Source organism: Hippichthys cyanospilos, chromosome 17 (assembly GCF_059441005.1).
Source record: "Hippichthys cyanospilos isolate Australia breed blue-spotted pipefish chromosome 17, RoL_Hcya_1.0, whole genome shotgun sequence".
Taxonomy (NCBI): domain Eukaryota; kingdom Metazoa; phylum Chordata; class Actinopteri; order Syngnathiformes; family Syngnathidae; genus Hippichthys; species Hippichthys cyanospilos.
Genome location: NC_142385.1, coordinates 6,515,627 through 6,540,225, shown reverse-complemented (window position 1 = coordinate 6,540,225; position 24,599 = coordinate 6,515,627). Strand labels below are relative to the sequence as shown.

Sequence of the window (24,599 nt, the reverse complement as noted above, 5' to 3'; positions counted from 1 at the left end):
GCACTATAAGGCGCACCTAAAAGCCATAATTAAAAACAAAAAACTGATGGTGCGCTCTATAATTTTATATATGGATCAATATTGCGATTGGGTTTCGTAGATGGGAAATGAAGTGATAAAGTAAGCTTTACCTGTTTCTTTTGTGTGTTTACGGTTGAACAAGGTTGGTCATATTGACTGAGTTTGGAGTTATTATTTGAGTTATTATTGTTATTACTTTGAGTATTACTTTATTGTGATTAAAAAAGTTTTAAAATATGTCATTAATTGAGGGTGCCTTGAAGGTGTTAACAGGTGTTATTCTAGGAACAAGGCTATTACTGGCACACACTTGTTTATATGTATTGATGGTATGAAATTTGAAGTGCAATATATGCATCAAACAATGCATTTCATATACATACAAGAAAACAACGTATTCAGAAAAGCATCCATCAATCACAATCGCCATCATTGTCATCCCACCATTCAAAGTGCTGTAACTTTGTCAACTTTTCAGCTACCTCCATGTATTTTCGATCATTTCAAACGGAATGAAGTGTAGAATCGAAATATATCAATATCTCAATTTTCATTTTCAAAGACATAAGCCTGGTTTCGTGAAAACGCGTCGCAAATTTAAAAATATCACATTAGGCTTATTTTGCCGTTATTGTCATGCTTAATCCCGTTTCGGTCCCCAGAGAAGCATGCAGAAGTGATCAGTCAATCACGCTCCTCAGTGATGATTCAATAATCAAATCTTCACAGAAAGGCTTGTTTAAACAGGATAACTGTATGCTTGCTAGGATATTGAGGCAGAGTGGTGATTGCAATTACTGACGCTTATTGACAAAATAATGGAGCTGATTTTTAAGTACTTTATGTGTCAGTAAATTACAAAAAAAATCACCGTTGTTTATTTTTTGATGACTTCAAGTGACATTATGTAAGAGCCCCTAAAATGAATGCACTCGCACAAGCGTCGTATGTGCCAAGGCTGCCCTGTTTAATTAATCAGAAACTACAAAGTGAATTATTAAGCAATCTTCGTATGTTGTCCTCATTTATTATGCAGTACACATGTTTCACGCTTTTTAAATTATGACAAGTAGACATTGTGAAGGTCTTGTATGAGCGTTCTTGAATTACTTGTGATGTTTTATGCATGGCCAAGACCTGCACGTTGGAAAGTGTTTACATGCGGCATGGAGGGAACAGAATGTTCAGCCCTGCTGCCCACTGTCATGTTGTTCTCTGGCCCAAATATTGCTTGTTTTGATGTTCCCATTGGAAGAAGTGACCAGGGGGGTGCTTCTTTTTTTGCTTTGCACCTGGGGGTTCACCCTCACGTGGTCTTCTGCACAAAGAATGGAAAAACAGCTGTCAAAAATTTTGACTTCATCAAAGTCCACTCTTATGCTGATCTATTCTTTCTTCCTCCAAAATGCCTTATTGCCAGACAACATTCGGTTCTTCACATGAGCTATCAGGAGTGTTTTTTTTCCCCCTTCTACTGGAGTTCAATGGTGTGAAGCTGCCAGGAAATCTACTGAGCGTATGTGAGCATCTCTTCCGTTGACAGCTGCCCTCTTCTGCTTATCTTGTGCTTATCTTTCTTCTCTCTAGAGTGACATCCAGCATCATGAGTTTATGCGCACTTTGTGGAAGTGTGTGAATGTACTCCATTTCCTGTCACATGGCCATTTCAAGGCCTTGTATATTGCTACTTGTTGTTATGAGTCAATATACACTCTCCATAAGCTTTTTCAGCACTCACTGGACCTTTTATTGGCTTTTCAACTTGAAAACACAGCTATCAAACTTTGTGTGTTTGAGTGCGTGCGTGTGCATATGTGTATATATGTATATGTGTGTGTGTGTGTGTGTGTGTGTGTATATATATATATATATATATATATATATATATATATATATATATATATATATATATATATATATATATATATATATATATACAGTGTGTAAATATACATATATATGTATATATGTATATATATGTATATATACATACATATATATATATATATATATATATATATATATATATATATATATATATATATATATATATATATATATATATATATATATATATATATATATATATATATATATATATATATATATATATATATACATACATACATACATATGTGGTTTAAAAAAAAAAAAACAATAGCAAAAATGAAAATATATCCGTGGTATGTTGGTGGTAAGTTTGATATTTTAGACATAGCTTTCATACAGAATAACAAAGTAAAAACGAATGAATTAATAAAAGGAATGACTTGTTACTGATATTTTAGCCGTTATGAATTCGGGTTAGGCTATTCCTTATATTACTGCATTGCATTCAAGAAAAAAGTTTCTCTTCTGTGGACTCTCAAAGCAAGAAAAGCCATACATTATAAAGTGTTCAGTGAACGTGTCGAAGCATGTTTCCCATCTTTTAAATGTTGAAAGCAACATACATGTCAAGCTGTCCGCTCTCATACATGAGTTGACTTAACGTGTGTGCTGATTAGTGTTGCAGGCGTACGCTGACAGAATTAGGCCCCAAGATGTTTTCTTTAAGCTCTGCTCCACCTTCATGTTTAATGTCTGCTGGCACCTACAACTTTAAACGATGATGGACTGTCGTACGAGGGTTGGGAGGAACCAAGGGATGGGTGGCGCTTGGTGTTGCAATTTGATGGAAGCAGATAGTTCGAGACACTGAAATCCAACTTGCAGCAGTGCGCCACATTGATTTGTGCCCTGCCCTTTCTGCAAGCAAGCAGCAGCACCTGGTTTCTACTGCGCTTGTTCTCCACAAGAGGATGAATCTGTCACATTGTCCATTAGGGTTATTACTCCCCTGACATCCATGAAAGCAGTCAGGGTGTCCCATCATGTGTTACCAAAGCATGAAACCCACACTGGCATGCACAGCCTAATCTGACACATCAGATTTGCACCACTTGTATGCTCTCTCTTCTCCCGGCTCAATCCGGTTTTACTTGAATTGCGGGGGAACCTACAACTTACTTAATGTTTTTTGTGATCTTTGCAATCAGTGTAATGAATGGTACAAATCAGCGAAGATTTATTTGAGATCTTAAGTCTATAGCATAGCTGCATACTAGAACACCAAATACAAGATGAGCAACTTTAGATTATTATGTTTTGTATTCATTTATTTAAAATGTTACTAAGATAGCAATCCAGTACTGTAACCATGCACCTGAAAAGATTTCATGGACGAAAAAAAAAATCGGTGTCAAGTATTTTGTGAATGGACCCCAATGTCACAAAGCAGTGGGGAATTTTTAGAAATGCAGTGGACCCCCGGTCTACAACATCCCTGCCTTACGTTTTTTTCAATTTATGATGGTTTACAATTTCTTTCACCTTGTGACACACACAACATGGCGGTTAGTGTGCATGCGTGACCGCCATGATGGATGTGTCTGTGCTCATATGTCTATACACGCGTCACCGCTTACTACAATCACTACAATGCTGGTCTGCTATTGGTCAGCATCACGGTCAAAATGGCTGCATAATTAAGACTGGATCTCGTCTGAGAACTTAAAATAACGTATTTATTGTGCATTTTACTGCTAAATTCAAACTTGAATGGGTTAGCCATGGGTCCCAAGCGTGCTAGTGATGTTAAAGAAAGACATAAGAACATGATATATATGGAAACGAGTCTGGAGATAATCAAGAAATACGAAGAAGGCTAAGCTAGCCTAGTCTAGGCTAGGCTACCCTAATATGGAATATTGCCCTAAGTCGCTCAAGGGTAAATACATCCTTTATATATTTTTTATTTATGATGTTATTTAATTTTATGCATGTCTATTATATATACTGTACTTAGCACCTACTATACTTTTTTGATACCAATTTTTAATATGTATATACAATTTTGATGCTTTTACCTAGGGTTTTAAACGCATTAGCTATTTAACATTAGTTTGGATTGCATGCCATACAGCGAATTCACCTTATGAGGCCCAACCTTAGAACAGATTAATCTCGTGAACCAGGGGCTCATTGTATCATATTTTGAAATATTATCATATGTATACAAACAGAAAATGCCAACTTCCATCGTAAAAATTAGGGATGACTAAGTGAGATGTGCTGTGGCCATTTTCGCGTAACATTCTTTTGCATTACCCTTTCTTCTTGAGACCCAGCAAAATAGCATTCCACCCAAACACATGAGACATTATTGGAAAGGACAAGGCGTCCTCTACTGAGTACCCTTCGTAAGGTCTCTTGCATGTGTCAAACAATATGGACCTAGTACTAATGTCCACTACAGTGGAAACATATGAATAGAATGGGTCTCAGATGGATATTATTGAGCATGATGCTGGTCTCCCGATATCTCATAGTACAATGTCATTACTGTAATTTCACTAATTTTAGTATTCAGATTTGATAATTACACCATTTAGCACAAATGTGAGATGTATGTATTTTATTGCCGTTAGACAACAACTAGTATACAACTAGTTCTTTTTGAATGTGAAGATGCTCTTACCCCAGCTCTGAGTACCCAATGATAGTGTTGTTTGATCCTGACATATTGACATATTGATCCTGACACCTTTACATATTGGTGAGTGGTTTAGATCCTCTCTGGCGGACAGAACTTGTTGTGTTAGAGTGGGTTGCTCTGAGTATCACACTGGCTTACTGTCATATGGCGTTCCACAAGGTTCAATTCTAGGGCCTTTTCTCTTTTCATTGTATCTGCAGCGCTTGGGTTCTGTCTTCAGGAAACGTGGCACTGTAGTTCCTTCCACTGCTGAGCAAAATAGACATACTCTCTGAGGGCCAGTCTGGAGTAAATCTAGGCCTGAAGCTGAATTCGAGCAGGAAGCAGTGTATACCCTGGTTGCCAATCAATTGCAGGACAAATGTATTTTTACGTTTCTTAGTTTAAATGTGTTGTTATCCACCAGTAACGCTTGAGGAAGAATGAGTAAGTTGCTTATTTCATTGTGAAGTGGCGATAACCACAATATCGGTGTTGATAAATAGGTTTACATTTAAAGTTTGTTAGCTTTTTCACGCAAATACCTACAAGTTTAATTAAGTCGCTCAGCCCTTTTGGTTTACCATTTATTCATGTTCCACATATCCAGCACAACAAACGGTTCTTTGAAGAGCGTCTTTTGAGTCGCCTCAATGACGTGTCCTTGGGATTTGGATTTGAGATCAAAAGAAAAGCAGTAGTTTCAATTTCAATTCAACTCACGAGGGCTGTTTGTCCCAGTAAAACAGAGCGTTGCCCAGCCTTTGTTCTGAGCCTTTTTCTGGACTACAATTAGCCATGCTAGCTGGGGCCATGTGGCTCCATGCCGCTGCCTGCAGTGGTTCTCACCATGAAGGTCTTCTGAATGCACATGTGCTTTTTTCTTTTCTGCATCAGTAATCAAATGACAAAATAACCATAAATGTTTTATTTATTGTTTTAATATTGAATTCGGGTCATCTCATTTTGTCTTTAAAATCCCAAACTTAATGAGCTGTAAGTGTTTAAAAAAAATGTAGACTGGTATTGCTAAAAAATGTTCTGATGGGAAATGATGTGCAACATTTTACTACTTGTGGTCCTTTTTAGAGCTTCTTGCAGAGACAAATCAAACTTCAGTCGCACTCCTTTTTTTTTTAAATTTACGCATGCATCGCAATATATTTGAATGTCATGAAATGTTTATTTAGTTGTTTTCCAATTATCATTCAATAATAAAAGTGCGACTCATACATTTTACAAATTCATTCAAGACTTCGGGAAGTTCTTTTCAGAAGGCCAATTCTTATATAACATCTACAGTACATTATCAGATGGATTGTCTATGTATTTCTTGATTTTTCACAGACATAAGCTACGATCATGAGTAAAATTAAAATAATAATTAAAATAATAATTCAAACAAACCCAATTTGAACTAATAGACCATGTATTTGCAATTAAGATTTTTTTGTATTGTGTACATAAGGCTATGAGTCCTTGTTAAAAAAAAAATGCTCAAGGCTTTATTCTTTTTCCCAATACTGTCTGTTTTGCTTTAATGTTAATGTTCTAATTGCCAGTAAAACATGCCAGAAACGCAGTCAGAAGGACACCTTTAATATTAATATATGGACACGAATGCCTCGCCGCGATTTTATTTTGACATACAACAAATGGTTCCAGTGTTTACTGGGACTCAGGCTCCGTTATAGGTGCCTTAAGCTAGCAGCACGCAACTGCTCCACAATGGCTGTCATGATGGATAAATTAATCTGCACACTTTGATTTTCACAGCGTGATACTTTTTTTTTTAAACTTTAAAAAGAAAAGTTGGACATCCATTCAATTGGAAATTCATTTTAACAATTAGTATTAATTTGGTCTTCTGTGTTTATTATAATGGGCCGCTCTGGCCTTCTTTGTGTGGAGTTCGCATGTTCTCTCGGGCCCACATGGGTTCTCTCCAGGCACTCTGGCTTACTCCCACACTCTAAAAACATGCATGGCAGGTGAATTGACTGGTTGTGTGTGCCCTGCCATTGGCTGTTAACCAGTTCCGGGTGTCCCTGCCTACTGCCAGAAGGCAGCTGGGGTAGGCATCAGCAAGCCAGCAACCCTAATGAGAATAAGCAACTATAGAAAATGGATGTATGGATATTTAAAATTGTTTTTCTACCAAATATAAATAAAATATATTAAAATAAATAAATACTCAATAGCTGCAGCTCTAGTACTTTGTGTATACTGGTTAGAGCTTGCAAAGCTCTGATTGGCTATATCATATTCGTTGATTTAAGTGAATAAATTCCAGGTTATAGTTTTTGTTTTGTTTTTTTAACTCGCTAATGGTGATTGCCTCCAAATTTCAGATGGCCTAAAAAAAGCCTAATCTGGTATACGACTATTTTATAAGCCCCCACTTTGAGACCTGGCCAAGTGTGAGCATATCATTTTCTTTTTTGTGTACGTGAGAGTTGCTCTTTGTCAGATGTAAATGCGACTTCCCACATGGTTGTTTTTTACAAACCATTTCTGGACTATGTGTGTGTAAAGGATGCCAAGTTTGTGGAGGAGAGGCGGAAGCAGCTGCAGTGTTACCTTCGTATGGTCATGAACAAAGTGATTCAGACGCTGCCAGACTTCACGGCCCGTCCCACCAAGGAGACCCTGCTGTCTCTGCTGCCTTTCTGTCTGTAAGTGCACACACTCACACACGACGCTTGTTCTTTACTGTACATACTAAGCTTTGATTCACGGATGCTATGATCGTGGAGGAAGCGGAACACGTTTTCTCAAAAGTAAAATATTGAAGATCATTTGAACCAGTGATGTTTTTGTACGTGCGTATGAACGGTGGCCAAGCTCTCATCCGGGCTTCAATCAAGGAAAACTTCACTGCGTTTTTTGGTGTATAATTTCTTCTGTTATTTCTAATTGATCTCCATTGGCAATTCCACATGTTCATCTAGTCAGTTATTCCTGGCAAAATTCAGAGTACAATCTTTTGAGTCACACTTGCCATGTTTTCTGACTCGCGGTCAAAACGGCTGATTCCTCAATGACCAAGCTACCTCCCAGCGACATTTCAAAATGACACCTTCCAGTCAATTTCCTGTCAATTTTCACAGTATTTTGCACTTACTGCGCTCAGTCAGCGTGCATGGCCTGTCCCGCCGTCTGACCGCAATGACGACGTCTCACTTTAATGCTAAAGCAGCGCCAGCATGCAGTCATTGACAGTCATGCCGACTTGTCACTCAGCAGCCTGTTCCCTGACTCCACTTGGATTTCACCCAAAGGCAATTTACTGTCATCAGGAGAAAACAAAATACATTTAAGCTTCAGTACAATGCTTTTTCAGTAGCTGCACTGAAATGTAACATTGCGCTGGCCTTGCTTTTTTTTCCAATTCATAAAGGCCTTAGCGTAGATTTCCGCGTACAAGTCGACCTCACGTATAAGTCGACTAACCCCTTTTTTAATTTCAATTTGGGTGAATTTTACAAAAAAATGCGAGTATAAGTCTAGACCTGACTTAAAAAGTTACATACGTATATCCCCTATAACCGCAACAGTATGTTATTCGATATAGGATGAAAAAGTGTATCTCAAAGTACCGTAATTTCGTCATTTTAATAGCACACACTATGTGTTTTTATTCAGCAGCCATGATATGTGTAGCCACGAAAATCAAGAGTAGACTTTTACTTGCATTTTTATCCAATTCAAAGGGGGTGGTTCGGAAATGAGACAAGTGTGAGCCATTCAGTGCGCATGCGTAGACGCAAATGCTGATACTAATGTTGCAAAAATAAAACGATTTGAAGTTTCAATGCTATATTTTTGGACACAGTTGAATGGGAATTCATCTAAAAGCCCACAAAGTCATCTTCACTATCTGACACACCAAGTAGTTCCTCCCATTCAATTCCCGAACTTGACACCCTTGTTACCCTTCCACGGGTCGTCATCTTCAGACCCGTCCAATTTGGTTGAAATGAAGATCTTTGGAGATGATTTGCTGGTCATCTTACTTCTGTACCTAAGTGACCTTTTTGTGAGATCAGAGCGTGGAAGGTTGCCTAATGCACATTCAAGGACTGAAGGAGAAAAGTCAAGCCATTTTTTCCTTTTCATAATCCGTCAAATCCGCCAGAAAAATCATTCATGCAGTCTCATTGTTGACAACAAAGAAGCAATAAAGCAGTGGTTGGCGAAGGTGCATTTGAAAGTGCAAACACGCTAAAACGGATGCATATGATATTGAATTAGAGGTATATGTAATAAATTTAAGCCTTATAAATGATGTTATTCAAACACAGATTCGTGGAAAAAATTGGTTTTGAGTTATGTGGGAATAAGTCGATCCCCCTAATATGAGGGTTGAAAATGACAAGGAAAATAACTCTACTTGTATACAGAGAAATACGGTAGAGTAAATCGAGGTTTCCTTATCAGGAACTATCCGTTGTACCCTGGTAGTTTGAGTTCCCCTTCCCGTTCACACCAAAAAATATTCCGGGTCTGGAAGGTTCTCCCAAGCGTTGACCAGGAACTACCTAAGCACCTAGTCACGACGGGGGTTTTCAGCTCCCTACCCAGGTAGCTCAAGAGGGGCATGTGGTGCTAACCAACACTGTAAAGATGCTTTATAAACATGTAGGCTGTTATTATTTACATTTACTTACAGGCATTTTACAAATTAACTCTGCAGTCACACAAGTGTAGAAAAGAATTACCTACAAATGTGACATGTGCCTAACATGATTTGAATTTTTAATTCTGAATTTTTTTTTCCAACTTGTCATGCACAAAAAAAAGGAAAATGACGAGAAAACACATCCCCCACTTTAATAAACAGGTACTTAACATAACAAGAACACATTTTGCCCCCTTGCACTTGTATTAACTGAAAAAGGCATCACATGTGCTGAAGGCTCATGTAATGACCAATCACGGCTCACCTGTTCTCACAGTGTCGACATGTGACATTCGCAAGTGTTATAGTGAGCAAAGCCAGAAAAGATGGGAGCCATGATTGGTTGTAACCTCAGGCCTGAGCTCATGTGATCTCATTTTCATTTGATGGCAAATTGTCTTTTTAGATATTTAACAGAAAAATAACATAGCTATCAAATTCATTATAGACAAACTATTCATGTTTTATTGCTGAAAATGGCTACATAGGTGTAGCATCTAAGTGTAGCATCCTTTTAACAATTAAGCTCTGTGAAGCTGCTCATTTCGAATGTCTACAAAAAAAAGCCAAACACATCTGATGATGCAGAATAATCATGTACTTTATCAATACGTACTGCAAACATTCGTATCTCAAGGGGTAGAGTAGCCTTTTGGAATTATAAGATAAATAACTCTGTTTTTTTTTTTTTTTTACCTGCTTTATATTTTTTTTAATTTGGAAGTTGCATTGATTCCCGCAATTTGTAAGTTTTTTTACCTTTTCAAACAGTTGATCGTCCAAATTGGTGTGGGAAAAACAGACCTGCAGGTTGTTAATTAAAATCAATATAGCATTTTAAAAATATTAAAATGAAAATAAGAGGTAGCCATTAAACCAAATGTATTACACTATTATTATCTAGTAGAATGGAAATGGACCCAGAGGCCCGTCTAAACAGGCAAAGCACAGAAGTCTCATTAGCTTGTCCCAATGAGAGACTCTGTAATTATATCTCTTTCCTTCAAGCGAAAATGTTTTCTTCGTTGCAAACGAAGCATTTAGCGATATTTGCTTTTTGTTTTGAACATTGCATTTACTTTTTTTTAATACATATATACATATTTGTCGATTTGTCGATAACGAAGATCTTGCTACATTGAAACTGCAACCATATCTTGAATATTTTAAGGTATTTTCAACTGAGAAAGTAAATATATATTATATTGTATAATGTTAATAATTTACTCTAGTTATATTGTTTCAAATGTGATCTTCTCGCTTCTCGTGTTGTAGATTTAAGATACCTTATAGTAAAAATTGTCATGTAAAGGACCAGTATCAGCCTCCATTACCTCTTCGTTATGAGTGGAAATCAGCAGAAGTTTGAAGGAATTTGCTCGAGAATTGCAACCGGCGAAACACCATTAGATAGCCCTGCCACTTTTTAGTTTAATCAAAGAAGAGTTTAAAGAGCAGTGGTGAGTGAAAAAAGGCGGGAAGCTGTGAAGAAAAGAGAGCAAAAACGCTGAAAGCTTTCAGATGAGAGGCTTTTATGGGCGACGGAAAGTTCTTTACCTCGGACCTCCTGCTGAAAAAGGTGTTGCTCCAAGGCCATCTGAACATGTGAACTTTGTAAAGGGGAAGTTAAGTTTAAAAAAAAAAAAAAAAACATTCTCAGGAATAGTACAGTGGTACCTCTACTTAGGAAATTAATTCGTTGCGGAAGTAATTTCATAACGTAAATCTTTTATAAGGACTGCTTTTTACTTGTAAATAAAATCCGTTCCAAGCCAGCAAAAATGCTCCTAAGCCCTTTAAATTAATAATATGAAATTATAAAAATGCATCAAAAATGGTTGCAAATACATATTAGAATTACATTATTGCATAATAATTAAAATATATCATGTAAAAGAGTAGTAAAAAACGCCTCTAAACCCTTTTAATTAATCATATTAATTCTAACAGTTTACAGGATGAATACAATTCACTTGCCTTGAGATGATGCTGATGTGTTGGTGATGAGTGCAGACATCTTTAAAGGACATGTCATTTGTACTTTTTTCATTTTCATTTCCAGTTATCAGAGAATCATTTGCATGTCCACAGGAGCAATAATATTTATTTTTGGGATTATTTTGAGCATGTAAATTTACTGAAATTGAGTTTGGGTTCATGCGTAGTGCTTCCTGTGTGATGTCATTGCTAAAGTGCTATCGACATACTAACAACAAAAACGTCAGAAGTAACAGTCCAAAATTGTATGTTACTTATGTGTTTTTGTTTGCATATGTACAATGTTAGCAAAGTTTACTTAAGTTGAGTTTGGGGTCATGCGATTTGCTTCCTGTGTGATGTCATTGCTGAAGTGCTAACGACGTGCTAACAACGAAAACGTCAGACGTAACAGCCCAAAAACTTGTATTTCTCATGTGTTTTTATGTGAATATGCACAATGCTAGCTTTAGCTAATGTCAATTTTGTGTTTTTTAGTTCCACGGTGTAAATTGTTGGTGCGAAGTGTGGATGAAATGAGTAAAGATGAAAAGTGGAAGACCACAGTAAACATCAATGCAATTAACTGTTGTCTCATTTGTGGGCAACTCGGCATATTAATAAATGACAAAAATGCATCACAAACTAACAAATACATGTACAGTATACGTCACAACTACATCACGCTCATGTTGGTGCGAGCGCTGGTGTCTCATATGTCAACAATGTCACCTTTCGTGTGTTTGATTTTCTCACGTGACTAGAGAAAATATTTTCATAAGCTGAATTTTTCGTAACAAGAGGCATTTGTAAGTAGAGGTACCATTGTATGTTCTGTGCGCCCCTGTTCGTTTAAAAAGGGCATTCTGATTATTGCGTTTGTGGAGTATGAGTTAACCAGCAAAATCCATGAAAATGAAATAAAATGCATCATATGGCTCTGAATATTATTTTTGTTAGCGTTTTGACAACTTTTTAAAGGAGACTAAATTTAATGTGGTAAATATTATAATGTGTACATATAGCTAAGGCAGATCTATATTTTATTTTAATTGAGTGACTTAATCTCGGCCTTGGTCACGTGACATTCACCAGCAGAGTTGCACTACCAGGATCTGCTCGGGTTTACTGGCATTTAATGTACTGGACGCCGGCATGTTTATGATTTATTCCGAGGACAAAATACACACTCTCTCAGTCTTATTTCCCACCTTATTGACCAGCTGCCTTAGGGAAAACAAAGTGTTCGGGACCTTTGTTTAGCTGTCAAGAGCACTTTGAGGCAGTTTGACTCCAGAATAAGGATATAACCTTTTATTGTGTCAGATTAGGCAAGTGTGTGTCTGTGTGTGCGCTTGAAGGTGCGAGAAAGAGGAAAAAGTGGAGAGGGAATAGCTTATCCGCTTGCACTATTTGCTTTTTCCCACCTCTTCCTGTCAAGACAATCAATTAGATTGCAGCCTGTGAGTGTGTGTGCCATGTGAGCATGTGTACCTGCTTGCTCTAATTACGTTCCCCTGCAGTCAAATGAATAACATTTCAACCAGGTCTGGCAAAGTCAATATCGCGTCCAAATGCAACAACACGCTCAAGATGAGAACCAAAAGGCAAAAATAATATTTGTAAGTTTGCATACATATTTAGATACTTTATCCTGTTAAAACATTAATGAAATTACTTTTGTAGCTCCGGTTTGTGGTTGAACGCTTCGACCATATGTTTGCAGTAATTACCTGGCTCTGTGTAATCTTAAAAAAGGAAACCAAAATCAACGCAGCACACAAGCCACGTAATAATTGTCACCATTGAGAATTTCCTCCCCCCGAAAACAAATTTCTGTTGTGGCACATTTTACACTTGTAAATATTCAACAATTTTCATATTTATGATTGTCAGGCGGAGCAGATGGTGAAAGAAAAAAAGAAAACATTTTCAGTGGGCCTGGAACATATTTGGATGAATCCCAGAACATTTTCATTATAAATATCAATTCAACCTTGAGGCTACCCTTCTAACGGAATTCTAATATTGTTAAATAAAACAGGTCATACAAGGACCTGGTCAAAAGTTAATCACTTTGTTCTTTTTGTTCATTTCTTAGCGCATCATCATGTGTTAGGTGTCTTTCAATTTTATTTCTTTAGCACATCTCATGTAGCAAGTATAAACTTAACTCATTAAGTGCCATGGAGGAGAATACTCGTATTTTAAAATTGTAATATCAAGAATAAATAATAAAACTCTGGTCAAATACGTTTTTTAACGGAGCCAATTGAGCACTGTAGTGCTAACTGTGACCATCGGATGGCAGTGTTTCCGCACTTACAACACATCTATAACTTACATCAATGCTAACTGAAGAATGGGCGTCAGTTTTTCATATGGCAGCACCCATATTTACATAGACAAAGCATAAATGGGTTTACTTTTCAGATAACGCTTGACACTAAAAGAGGAAATTTTCATGAAAAAGAATTTTCTTATCAAATGTATTATGGACAACATGTTTTACTTCTGAAAATGGCTAAATCGATTTAGCATGCCTTAAAAAACTCTGAATTTCTGAAGCTAAAAGGCAAAAAAAATAATAATCTTTTTTTACATGGTGGTGTCTTATTAGAAAACGCTTATGACTGCTCCAGCAACATAAAATTTTGCCACAGTAAAATAATACAAAACATTGTGTGCTACCTGGGTTGACATACAATAAGACACCTTCCTTATGATCTGATCTGATATGAAAAGAAAATACGGGTAAATGAAGTTTCCAATCAAATAAATACATTGGAAAAGCTCTTTTTTCCTGTACAAATAGAAGTTCAAAGCCTAAAAAGCCTAAAATTTCACCGCGCTAATAAGAGGACCTCTTTGTGCTCCTACTTCTTGCTGCCATTTTAACATTTACGGCAGGTCCTTTTTGTCAAAGCAGCGCTTGAACTTGTTTGCGTCATCATGTGCCGCAGGTGAAGGGTGACTGCGACAACTGTGATGTAGAGTGAGGGATGCTGCACTAATTTGCTTTTCATTGCCGTCTTTCATCCTTATTGCCTCATGATACTAGCCAGGGATCAAGGTTCACTTGTAGACGGATGGCGCTATTATCTTTGCAAATCGTATCTGTTGTTGCTCTGTCAATCTATTTACATCTTAAAAATCCGACGACGGTCGCTGAAATGTATTGCTTCGCCCGGTTCTTTCCCAGTTAAGACATCCAAAACCTCATGTTGAAATAATTGACCAAATGACCTTCTAATTCTTTACACATAGCCTAGTATTTTCATATTTGAAATTTAATTTAACACTATGACTCACCGGTTTGTCAAAATGGTGCACCAACTACTGCCAAAAAAGACATACTTGAGTGTTAGCTTTCTTTTTTGCTTAAAGAATAGACTAGCTGCTAATGGCAGTACCCGCTATCTTAAATCAGTCTTCCTCAAACGTTGGGGCGCACCACCCTGAGAAGACACGGGTACTCCTACAAGACATGCGATTGGCTCCAGACCAATCAATTGGAGTTGTAACTCACTCCCACTCAAAAGTTGAAATCCATTCTTCATTGGTGCTCGCGTCTTGTAGGAGTGCACCTTGAGTTTATTGATTGCTACTTATATCTATTTATTTCTTTTTTTGGTCATTGCATTCTGTGATAGGCAAGGAGGAAAGAAAGCTTTGGGATCCTCTTACTTTTGAGTAATAAATTGGAATTTCAAGTGTAAACTGCTTTTTAATCATGTTTCGTTAGCTACTTGCTTGACTCTGGTTAGATGCCCGAGCGCCTACTTGTAGGGCAACTGCAGCTACGTACAGCCAAGACATGAAAAAGAGAAAGGGATAACAGTACAGTTACTATATAAGGTTTAACAATTTAAGATTTAAGCAAATATGTGTACTGCAGGAATATTTTTCTTAAATATGTAATGTACATGTACATGCATGAAAATTGTGTGGTGGATGGAGGGGTGGTGCTACTTCGTGGCTTTATTGTTATCACATTTTGTTAATTGGATATCTCTGTAGTGGCCACTGAAGTGGTCCTTCTGCACGAAAGGCCCCTTTGGAAAACAGTGGTAGATGATTCCAGGAGAGTAATTTTAGTTGATTTACACGACGCGGTCTACATTTTTCCCAACCCTCACCCCAGCATAATGAAAAAACAAACACTTAAAAGCGAGATGGAAAAAAATGTCCTGGCAGAAGGAGGATGATTTGGTCCAGCAGACGTAGCATCAGTTGTTTGTTTGAATAACAAGCATCCACAGATGTTCATTTCTCATCACATTTTAGGGATGCACCCCAGACCAATGACGGCGGCCCCAAGACACCTCGCTCCAAAGTGTCATCCCGCTTTCCGAGACTTGGTCGCGGCCACCACCAGGAAGCCCGACCCGAACCCCAGAGTGGCGACCTCTAACACCCGAGACCTCGCGTTGTCATTTTCATCACGCGGAGGGCAGGAGCTTACCTGTGTGGGCATCTGACTTAACTTCCAGGCCCCGTGTTTAAAGACACGCCTAAAGGAAGGATAAAGGACATCCAAGAGACTGTTTCAAAGGTCACAGCACCTCTTACCTCACCAAGAGACAAACTGAACTGCCATTATGAGATGCTGGCTTTTATTTCTTACTATGCTCCTTTTTGTAGTAAAAGTGTGTGTAGTCACAGTGCCTACAGTGTATATCGCAGCTGTGATGGTAGCTGAGAAATAGCAAGCGATTCGATGTCCGTCTGCTTTATGGTGCCATTACATTTTAGCAAATGGGCATTAGACATTGTGACGTCATCAAAAACTGCTTCGTACTCAAGGATTCGGGGGTTACACCACTGGCGCGACAACTGATCTTTGCGCACGTCATCAGACCCAGGAACGCTTTGCCAAGTATGCGTGATGCCGTTGAATTGCAGGTTTACGCCATGACAGAAATGTCCTTGTTTGAGGATTAGGGCTAATGTTTCCTCGCAGGATTTAACAGAGTGGCGCATCGCAAATGAATGTCATAACCAAGACTAAACACTTGAAGTGGAGCAGAGCTGCTCGTTAGGAGCGCGAGGAGAGTGCCTGCGACCCAACGAGTGTGTATAATAGGGGCTCATGCATATGTAGGGCGCTCCCAGGACGAGTAGCAGATGATATCCTCACCACGAGGAACCATTGTGTTTTGCAAATTCTTGAACTTGAAGATGGGTTTTTTACCATTGGAGGGGAGGCGGACCAATGAAATTAGCTCGTTTGTTGCAAATAGGACTTTTTGTTTCAGGACTTTGATAGGTGGACTTAGCTGCTCAATAAAGACAAATCATCGAATGTTTTTTGTTTTGTATCGATTTTTTTTCATCCCACACTTGACCATGTTGTTTGTCTTGCACTAAAAGGACAATTTTTCAGTTTTCAACATTTTTTCAATGATGGACCACGTGTTTTTTTTTTTCAGCCAAGTGCCGCCTAACTAGCCCAATGCATTTGTTGAATGAGAGAAAAAAAAAGACTTAAAAGTGAGTACTGTGTCATGTGTCTGATTCATTAAAGTTTGGAGCTACATTTGTGAATCTGTTTTGTTTCTCCCTCATCTGCCGAAAAACTGACAATATGCCAAAGTATAAAATGAAACAGACATGCAACATTTTGCAAAGGAGTCATTCTAACAACTTATAACAATTTCCGGTTGCTTTCATGCTCCAATTAATTTACTCTTAATTTGAAAAGAAACCAAACCTGTCCCAGTCACAATATTAAAGGTACTCATTTCCCGATCTTCAGTGTTTTTCTACTTTTTATCAGTTTTTATGTGTGCTCTCCCAATTTTTAAATGCAAGGTGCATGCAACCATTTACCATAGATATTTTGACCCATAAATGCGTTATTTTTAATCTGACTGTTTTTTGTGTGCACTCTAAAAAGTTGGGTTCAAAATAGCACAATTAAGGGTCAATTAAAGTTCAATCTTTTTTTTTTCAGTCTTTTTAACAATTTTTGATGATGGATTATTTTTGTTTTTAGTGTTCACTCTAAAAAAACTTTTTTTTTCGACAGTTGGGTCAGATTGACCCAAACATTGAGTCACTCCTCTTTTGGCCAATAATGGTGTTATTTTTTAACCCAATTGTTTTTAGTTTTCACACTAAACCAGTTGGGTTCAAAATAATCCAAACATAGGTTTGAGGGTTTTTATTTGTAGACATTTTTGATTAAGGGTTTAGATTAAGAACTTTTCAAACTTCAATTGTATTGGTGTACAAAAAAATAATGAACCTAAAGTGTCCTCTTTTGTATCATAGAAGAAATCTGTTATCAAAAAGAAATAGTTATTACTTAATATTTCTCCACCAAAAAAAATCAATGTAAAGTGTCAGACCTATTCTTAAAAGAAATAGTTAAGTTAAAACTGAATAGCTGGAGGTCAAAAGATGCCACTCCCACAGGACAACAACTCCCAGAATCCTCCATAAAAAATTCCATCCCCGAGAATCATCCAGCAAAATGGCTGCTAATTAGAGTACCTGAGCAGGAAAGGTGGCTCAATCTGCAGTCAAAGGAAGGACAGCGCAAACAGCAACAAGAAACACGCAAGCTTCACTAAGGAGTTTTTACTCTGAAGACACCATTGGTTGGTGAATGTTCTTTGTTTTATTTTGCTTAATTTAGAGAAGTTAGTACCTGAACTTCTTTCTTTTGTTGAATTTAAACTATTCAATTTGTTTGGACGTTTCATTTGAATGACAGTGATTCTTTGATTTAACTTAATTCATTATTCAATGCTGGATGTATTGATCAGTTTGAAATGCTTGAAGTTGAATTTCATTGATTTCGATATTCAATTCATTTAATTTAAAATGGTTAGTTCTTTGGTTTCTTTTTTGGAAACTTTGAAATGTATCTCTTACCCTCTGCTTTTTGTGCTTTGAAGGTTATCAACCTCATGATGAATCGACATGACGCCAACATATTCTTAAATTGAGAAATATAATTTGGTCAATGTGGACTCAAGAGTTGTCCCCGTGTGTCCCTCAGGAGAGAAATTAGAGTGGAACTTAACAGTTATAAATTAATATTTGTCCACAAAAAATTTTGAAACTTAAAACATCCTATTTTGAGATTACAGAAGAGATCTATTCACAAAAAAATCACTTACTTAATTATGAAATGTTTGTCCACAACAAAAATCAACAAAGTCTCAGACCTGTTCTCAAGAAGAAATAATTATAAATAAATATTTGTCCACAGAAAAATATAAACATAAAGTGTCCTATTTGGGGATTACAGTAGAGATCTGTTCATAAAAATAAATCAGTAACTTGACGAGTTCGAGGTGGCATGTTGTGAATTGGGTCGAACCGTTCTAGTATGGGGGAGAATCTGGCGTTTTAAAATAATAAAATTAAATAACCTACTGAACATAACATTTGTTTTCTGAACTTACAGTTTCCTGTAACATTTAATGAATTCAAAAATTATTTTTAAAGGATTTTTGCATTTTGTTAGTTTTATTTAAAATCCCAAGGACCCTTTCCGGAGTTCCTTCGAGCACCCCCAGGGGTATCCGTAACTCCATTTGAGAACCACTGCCATAGACCATAATAGTTGTACAAAAAAAGTGCCAGAGAAGTGAAAATGATCAAAAAAACACCCACAATACTTAGTCATCGGTGTAATCTATAGTAACACATACTGTAGTAGTATCAATATACAGTATTTTCGCAGTACTAGATGGTTCATTCACGAGAACTTGTACAACGTAAGCTACATTGTTGACAGTGGGCCCCGCACTGCTTTCTTGCGTATGGAAAAATGTGCGTAATGAACCACTGGGATGCCATTACATCTTATTGCTACCATTCCCATCCCCACTGCCATTTTTTTGAAAAGCGCAGGGACGCTTAGTCCCAACAGGATTGAAAGGGTTACAACGATTTCTCTTCATTTTCATGGCAAAAAAAGAAAAATCAGAATCAGTTAGATAGATGAGATACCTAAGATGGCGTCGGGTGTACCGGTTGTTATAAAATGTCAAGAAAAGACAAAACGTGTAGACAATCTATCTGTGCTTCTTTTCTATGTTTGTGACTTCAAGCAGGATGGACCTTAGATGTTGAACCATCAGCGTGCTTGCGGCAACAGATTGGCTATCTTGGATCGTTCTTGTCCACTCTTGTATCGCTTTTTTTTTTCCTCTCTCTTTCTCCTTGAGGACACAGTGCTTTATCTTGTCTCCTTTTACACAACTGTATGTAATGATCGAGCTCTTAGCGTTGCACGTTGGAACATCAAGGTGACAGGGGCCCCTAGTTTAAATAAGGTCACCGTATAAGCAGCGTCCCTATCTGAACAACGCACAATGCAGACCCGCGTCGTAAAGCATCCTCATTTTCATGATAAAAGCTCAGTGATGTCTCAGGTAGCCAATAGCAGAGATGTACCTTGCATATAAGGGAACAGCTAAATCGATTGTGTCAAAGTAAATACATAAAAATATGAAGTAACAAAAAATAATGGCATTACTCAAATACACTCTTAGTGTATTTTTGCCACAGTCTGGGGGTGGCTAAAAATAAATCCAAAGATAAACAATGATTAAAAAACCCTGTTGTCTTTAAAAAAAAAACATAAAATTGTTTAAAAAAAACATATTTTTGTCTGCCACTAGGTGGTGCTATAGGTAATTCGGTTATGCCTTATTATACCTGTAAAATATGGTATTTTCTGAGACTTGTGCAGCTCAGTTGTTAGGCATGTTGTCACTCATGGCGAAGTAAGTATGAAACGCATACATCGATGCTCCGCCTCCATCATATAGGTTTTCCGATTCAGATTTTTGCCACAGTTGTTGTTCTAAGTCTTATAATGGTAAAAACCAAATCAAATTGGGGGGCTTTGTTTATGTCATGTGTAGTGTACGGGCAAAAAAATGAGCATTTACATCTTTTTTTTTTTGCCTTGTTTTGTTTTTTTAGGCACTTTTATGCACTTGTTTTATGCACTTGCCGTAACCCATATAAACACTGTAAAAAAATAACAGCTGTTGAAAGTTGATTTATTATGTTTTTTTTTTCTTTTGTCAAAAAGGATACAGATTTAGGTATACTTGTACAATGTTTATAGATCATAATCTTATTTATAATCAGCACGTCATTTCGGGGTGGGCGGAGTAAAATGTTTTCTCTATCGTGGGGGGAGGTTGACAAAATATAATTGAGAAGCAGTGCATCCAGTAAAGTAAAATGAAATTTAACATGTATCGCCATCAAAGGCTGTGAATCAGTTAAAAAGTTATCTTATTCAACTGTGTGTGTGTTTTCCTTTTACGTGCTTAAATTAATTTGAAATATTTTTTAAATATTTGAACAATAATTGTTCAAAACTACTTATATACTATTTTATGAATATTTCCATTCACGTTTGATCAAGTTTGAGTTACATTTCCGTTCTTAAGTAAATTATAAAAGAATTATTGTGGACCAATACTGCAGTGAATAATTTGTATTGCTCCCTGATAATGTAGATACGAACATGTTGTTTCTATTATAGATTATGATGATAATAATAATTTTATAACATGATCTACTTTATATAAACCATAATATTATATAGAAATATCAAGAAGTTCATTTTAAACTTTTAAGTAAGCTTTCTGTTTTTGTTTTGTTTTCTCGCTTAATACGTGCATTTTCTCCGCTGATACAAGAGGAGTTTTGAAGTTGTTTTTGTCCCACGTACTTAAGGGTTTTGCCTCAAGGGTCCTGTTTATGAAACCGTATCAAAGTGTGATTGGCTCATTATGATACGTACACACAGCAAGTTATTATAATGAGGAAAATAGTGTGTTGAACTATACTTTTGTTTGGAAACAAAAACACGGCTAATTTCTCAAAGTGACGGCAATTCCCAATGTTTGTGCGGATTTTAAGCAGGAAGTAAATGTACATGCTTTGCTTTAGCGGGCCCCATTAAATTACTTGGCCCCTGGGCCTCAAATTTGACATCTCGATATAGAGATTTATTTGCTTTGACTCCTGTGTGAGGCTAGGATATTCAGCTCTGAAAGGGATGAGGCAAATAGAAAATGGATGGATGGCCACATTTTTTTTCTCTGCGAGAAGTTTTTTTCTCCTCCAAAGATCCTTTTGGTCTCTGCATTTTTGTATCTCAGATTGCACTCGATCCCCCTGCTGCGGCGTAAGCCTCACCTGCAGGTGTTCCCATCACGCTTGTGGTTTGATCAAAAGTGCGCCTAGGGCTACTGCGAGCGCCCCTGATAGTTTTGTGATGACACACATGCAGGGAACACTTCAGTCGCTGACCTGCAGGAAGTGATAAGTAAACAAAGTCAAACGAAAGCACAAAAACAAAGCACCTTTGATAAGCAGGAGACAAAAGCTTAGCCGGGCTATTTTCTCGGAAGGGACATTTTATGTCTTATGTTTCTTGCGATTATCGTGTTTCCTGCTATTATCATTAGTGCTGTCAAGAAATAATAACCCTAATCTAACTTCACCTAAAAATGTGTTTATAAATGAATCTACTGTATATATCATTGGCATTAGTCATTCATTTTCTTTAACAAGCGTTTAAGACGTTCAGTTTTTACCGTTTACCTTCTGCTGCAGGGGTGTCGAAGTTATTTTGGCTTAGGGTCCGCATGGAGAAAAACAAGTTTCTCAGGAGGGTCGGACAAGTAACGTCGTGCGATATACAGTAACGTAAAAGCGGTTACAGTGAACCCCCGCCATAATAAATTAATCCTTTCAGGAGCTGCTCTTGTTAGCTGAGGTTGTTACGGCATTATTTTCAATAAAAGAAGCAGGCAGACTAAACACACGTCTGAGTCCATTCTCGTTGTTACACTGGAATATTACTAAAACGGAGAGGGTAATGTAAAAGTTGTGATTTCTCCTGATTCATTTAAAAGTGCACCGGTTAGAGCAGTTATTCCATTTGACTTGTTTATTAATTGCGGTCTTTTGGCATAAACACACAATCATAAACTTGATGAAACACGGATTCTGCTCAACTTCAGGTATTTATGCTAAAATGAATTGAACCGTCGCGAGGAAAAGGAAAGGCAACATCTTCGAGCGCGTTCATTACACTGGTGAGGCCTTCACTGACTTATGTTACGAGTGGGTTCACTCAGGGGTCTTTTCTGCCTTTTCTTTCCTCCTGTTTTTGGAGCTAGGGAGGTAAGCATTGTCTTTTGGTTGTTTTGTTTGTTTGGTTAGTTTGGTTATTTCACAGACAGGATTGTTTTGTTTGTTGTTTTGGCCTTGGTTCACCCTGAGTTACTTGCTCCTATTTTTCAGTCACCCTTTTTTCATGAAAATAAATCTATCTTTTGGTTTTCCGCACCTGGTTCGTCGGCTGGCTGCTTGAGTTGGGGAAGGCGGGGCCCTTTGCACATGTTGTGTCCTAGGCCCCTAGACTGGGACATAACACTCCTCAAATGTGGGAAATGTAAAACACGCTTAACGTGCAACAAGCATATAACTCACAAATATGAACACAAGAAAACATAAGAGTTTACAAATGATGAGATTAATTTTGTTTTGCTATCATTTTATATTGTTGCCAAAGTGTTGCTAACATAGAAAATTTCACCCCAAAAATTTCGAGTGTGTCATATACAAAGCTGAGTCTTCTACTTGGGGAATTATGGTAAATCAACTTCAGAATGCTTTGAGAAGGACAAAATACACGTTACTAATGGCCAAGTAAAAGTGTGTAGCAATTTTGGAGCGAGGAATGGTCCAAGATGAATCCTGATTGACGTGCCAAATTGATCAGCAACTTTTGGAAGCATCTGGTTGATGTTTTTGCTGCCAATAGAGGAGCAAGCAACTATTAAATGCAATTGTTCACTGACTTGTTCTTCCCCCTTCTCACACAATAATATGAAAATCTACAAATAACTGTGTGTTTTTAGTTTAAGCAGACACTGTTTTTGCATATGTGGGATTTAGATTATTTTTTTTTTATGTATGTTATCAAAGGAAAAGCATAGGCTAAAATATTGGATCGATTGTCAAAACATGTTTATTTCCAATATGCCATCTAAATATCCCTTCTAAATGCTTGCAAACGGCAGGTTGAGAGATACACCTTATAGGTGTCAAATTTAGCCCATGTCAGGCTCATTTACTGCCATTAGAAATTGGAAATATTGCCAATTTTGGACATATTGATGTTTTATCATGTATTTCCCCCGATTTTTCCTTTCAACGGCAACTCGCGAACGGGGCGCTATAGAAATTTTTGTGTTGACACCCCAAAACCATTGAACCATTGATTGGCTTAGCCCGGACTCCCATAATGCCTGTGTCATCAAAAGTCAGAATACTTTAATATTAATATATAATAATAAATATTCCTATTTCAATTCAATATGAGTACAGTACTGTAATTCCAAAAGGTTCAGATACTTTTTCATGCCACTGTAAACTGGCCAACAAAAGGGAGCAATATGATTTTGAGGGTGCCCAAGCTCTTCTCTGAGTTTCACACAATATTTAGGGATTTTTTTTTTTTTTATTGCAGCTACTGTTATATTTTGTCAGGACAACTATAAATTTATACAAGGGCATTAAAAAAAGAAAACGTCTTCCAATTCTACAATTTCTCATACGTCTTAAACTACGCCAGGACCCATACCGTAAATTATTCTGACAGCACTGGTTTAGAACCTCACATGATTTATTCCTGCGGTCCACACATTATTTTGCTCTTTTTAACTACAGCTGATGTGAACTTTACTCAAAGCAACAGGAAGGAGTCGGCGATCAATCTGGAGTAAATTGAAAAAAAGATGAAAGGGCCAAGGTAAAAAAGTGTGAAACAATCAATTTTCCAGTGAAGCGTTCAAAGATTCCCCGGCAGGAGAGCCGCTTGGCTTTGGGTTTCCCTCCGCGTTGGTGAGCAGGAAATGAATGCGCCGAATGGACTAAGCTGCATAACAAGCACGTCATCTGCATCTTTACTCTTAAAATCGGATTCCCGCTATTAAAATAGCTAAGAGTCAAAAGTTTGGGAATACGATTACCTCTCGCTTTTTTTCAAGGCATCTGAAACCTGCAAGAACCTTCGATAGCCTGTTATAAAAGTATCGTTATTTTTTTTTCAATAACGTCTGGTGTAACTATTGATTTAAGTTTGTAAATGATTATTTGATTATTTTATATATTCTTACGCTATTTTCATGAAAAAAAAGTTAAAAATATTTGATTATATGAGAGCATGGGTGTCAATTATAAGGCCCGCGGGTCGGTTTTGGCCCGCGAACGGGTTTAATCTGGCCCGCGAGATGATTTTGTAATGCAAAGTATAATGAGCAGGATTTTTTTCATTAAAGGAAAAACTTGATTAGTAGTAATGTCATTTTTATGATTAATAGTGATGTCGTGTCTGTACTATTTTGG

The 24,599-nt window shown here is 37.2% G+C and overlaps 1 protein-coding gene across 1 annotated transcript in view; it reads left to right on the top strand.

Moving 5' to 3' along the window:
* snx29 (sorting nexin 29) overlaps positions 1-16,734 on the top strand; it is a 133,354-nt gene extending 116,620 nt beyond the window's left edge. Inside the window, exons 20-21 of the mRNA XM_088439153.1 lie at positions 7,073-7,212; positions 15,483-16,734. Coding sequence (XP_088295279.1) covers positions 7,073-7,212; positions 15,483-15,609 — 267 coding nt within the window. The 3' untranslated portion in view covers positions 15,610-16,734. The remainder of the gene's footprint in view (positions 1-7,072; positions 7,213-15,482) is intronic.
* The last annotated feature ends 7,865 nt before the right edge of the window (positions 16,735-24,599 follow it).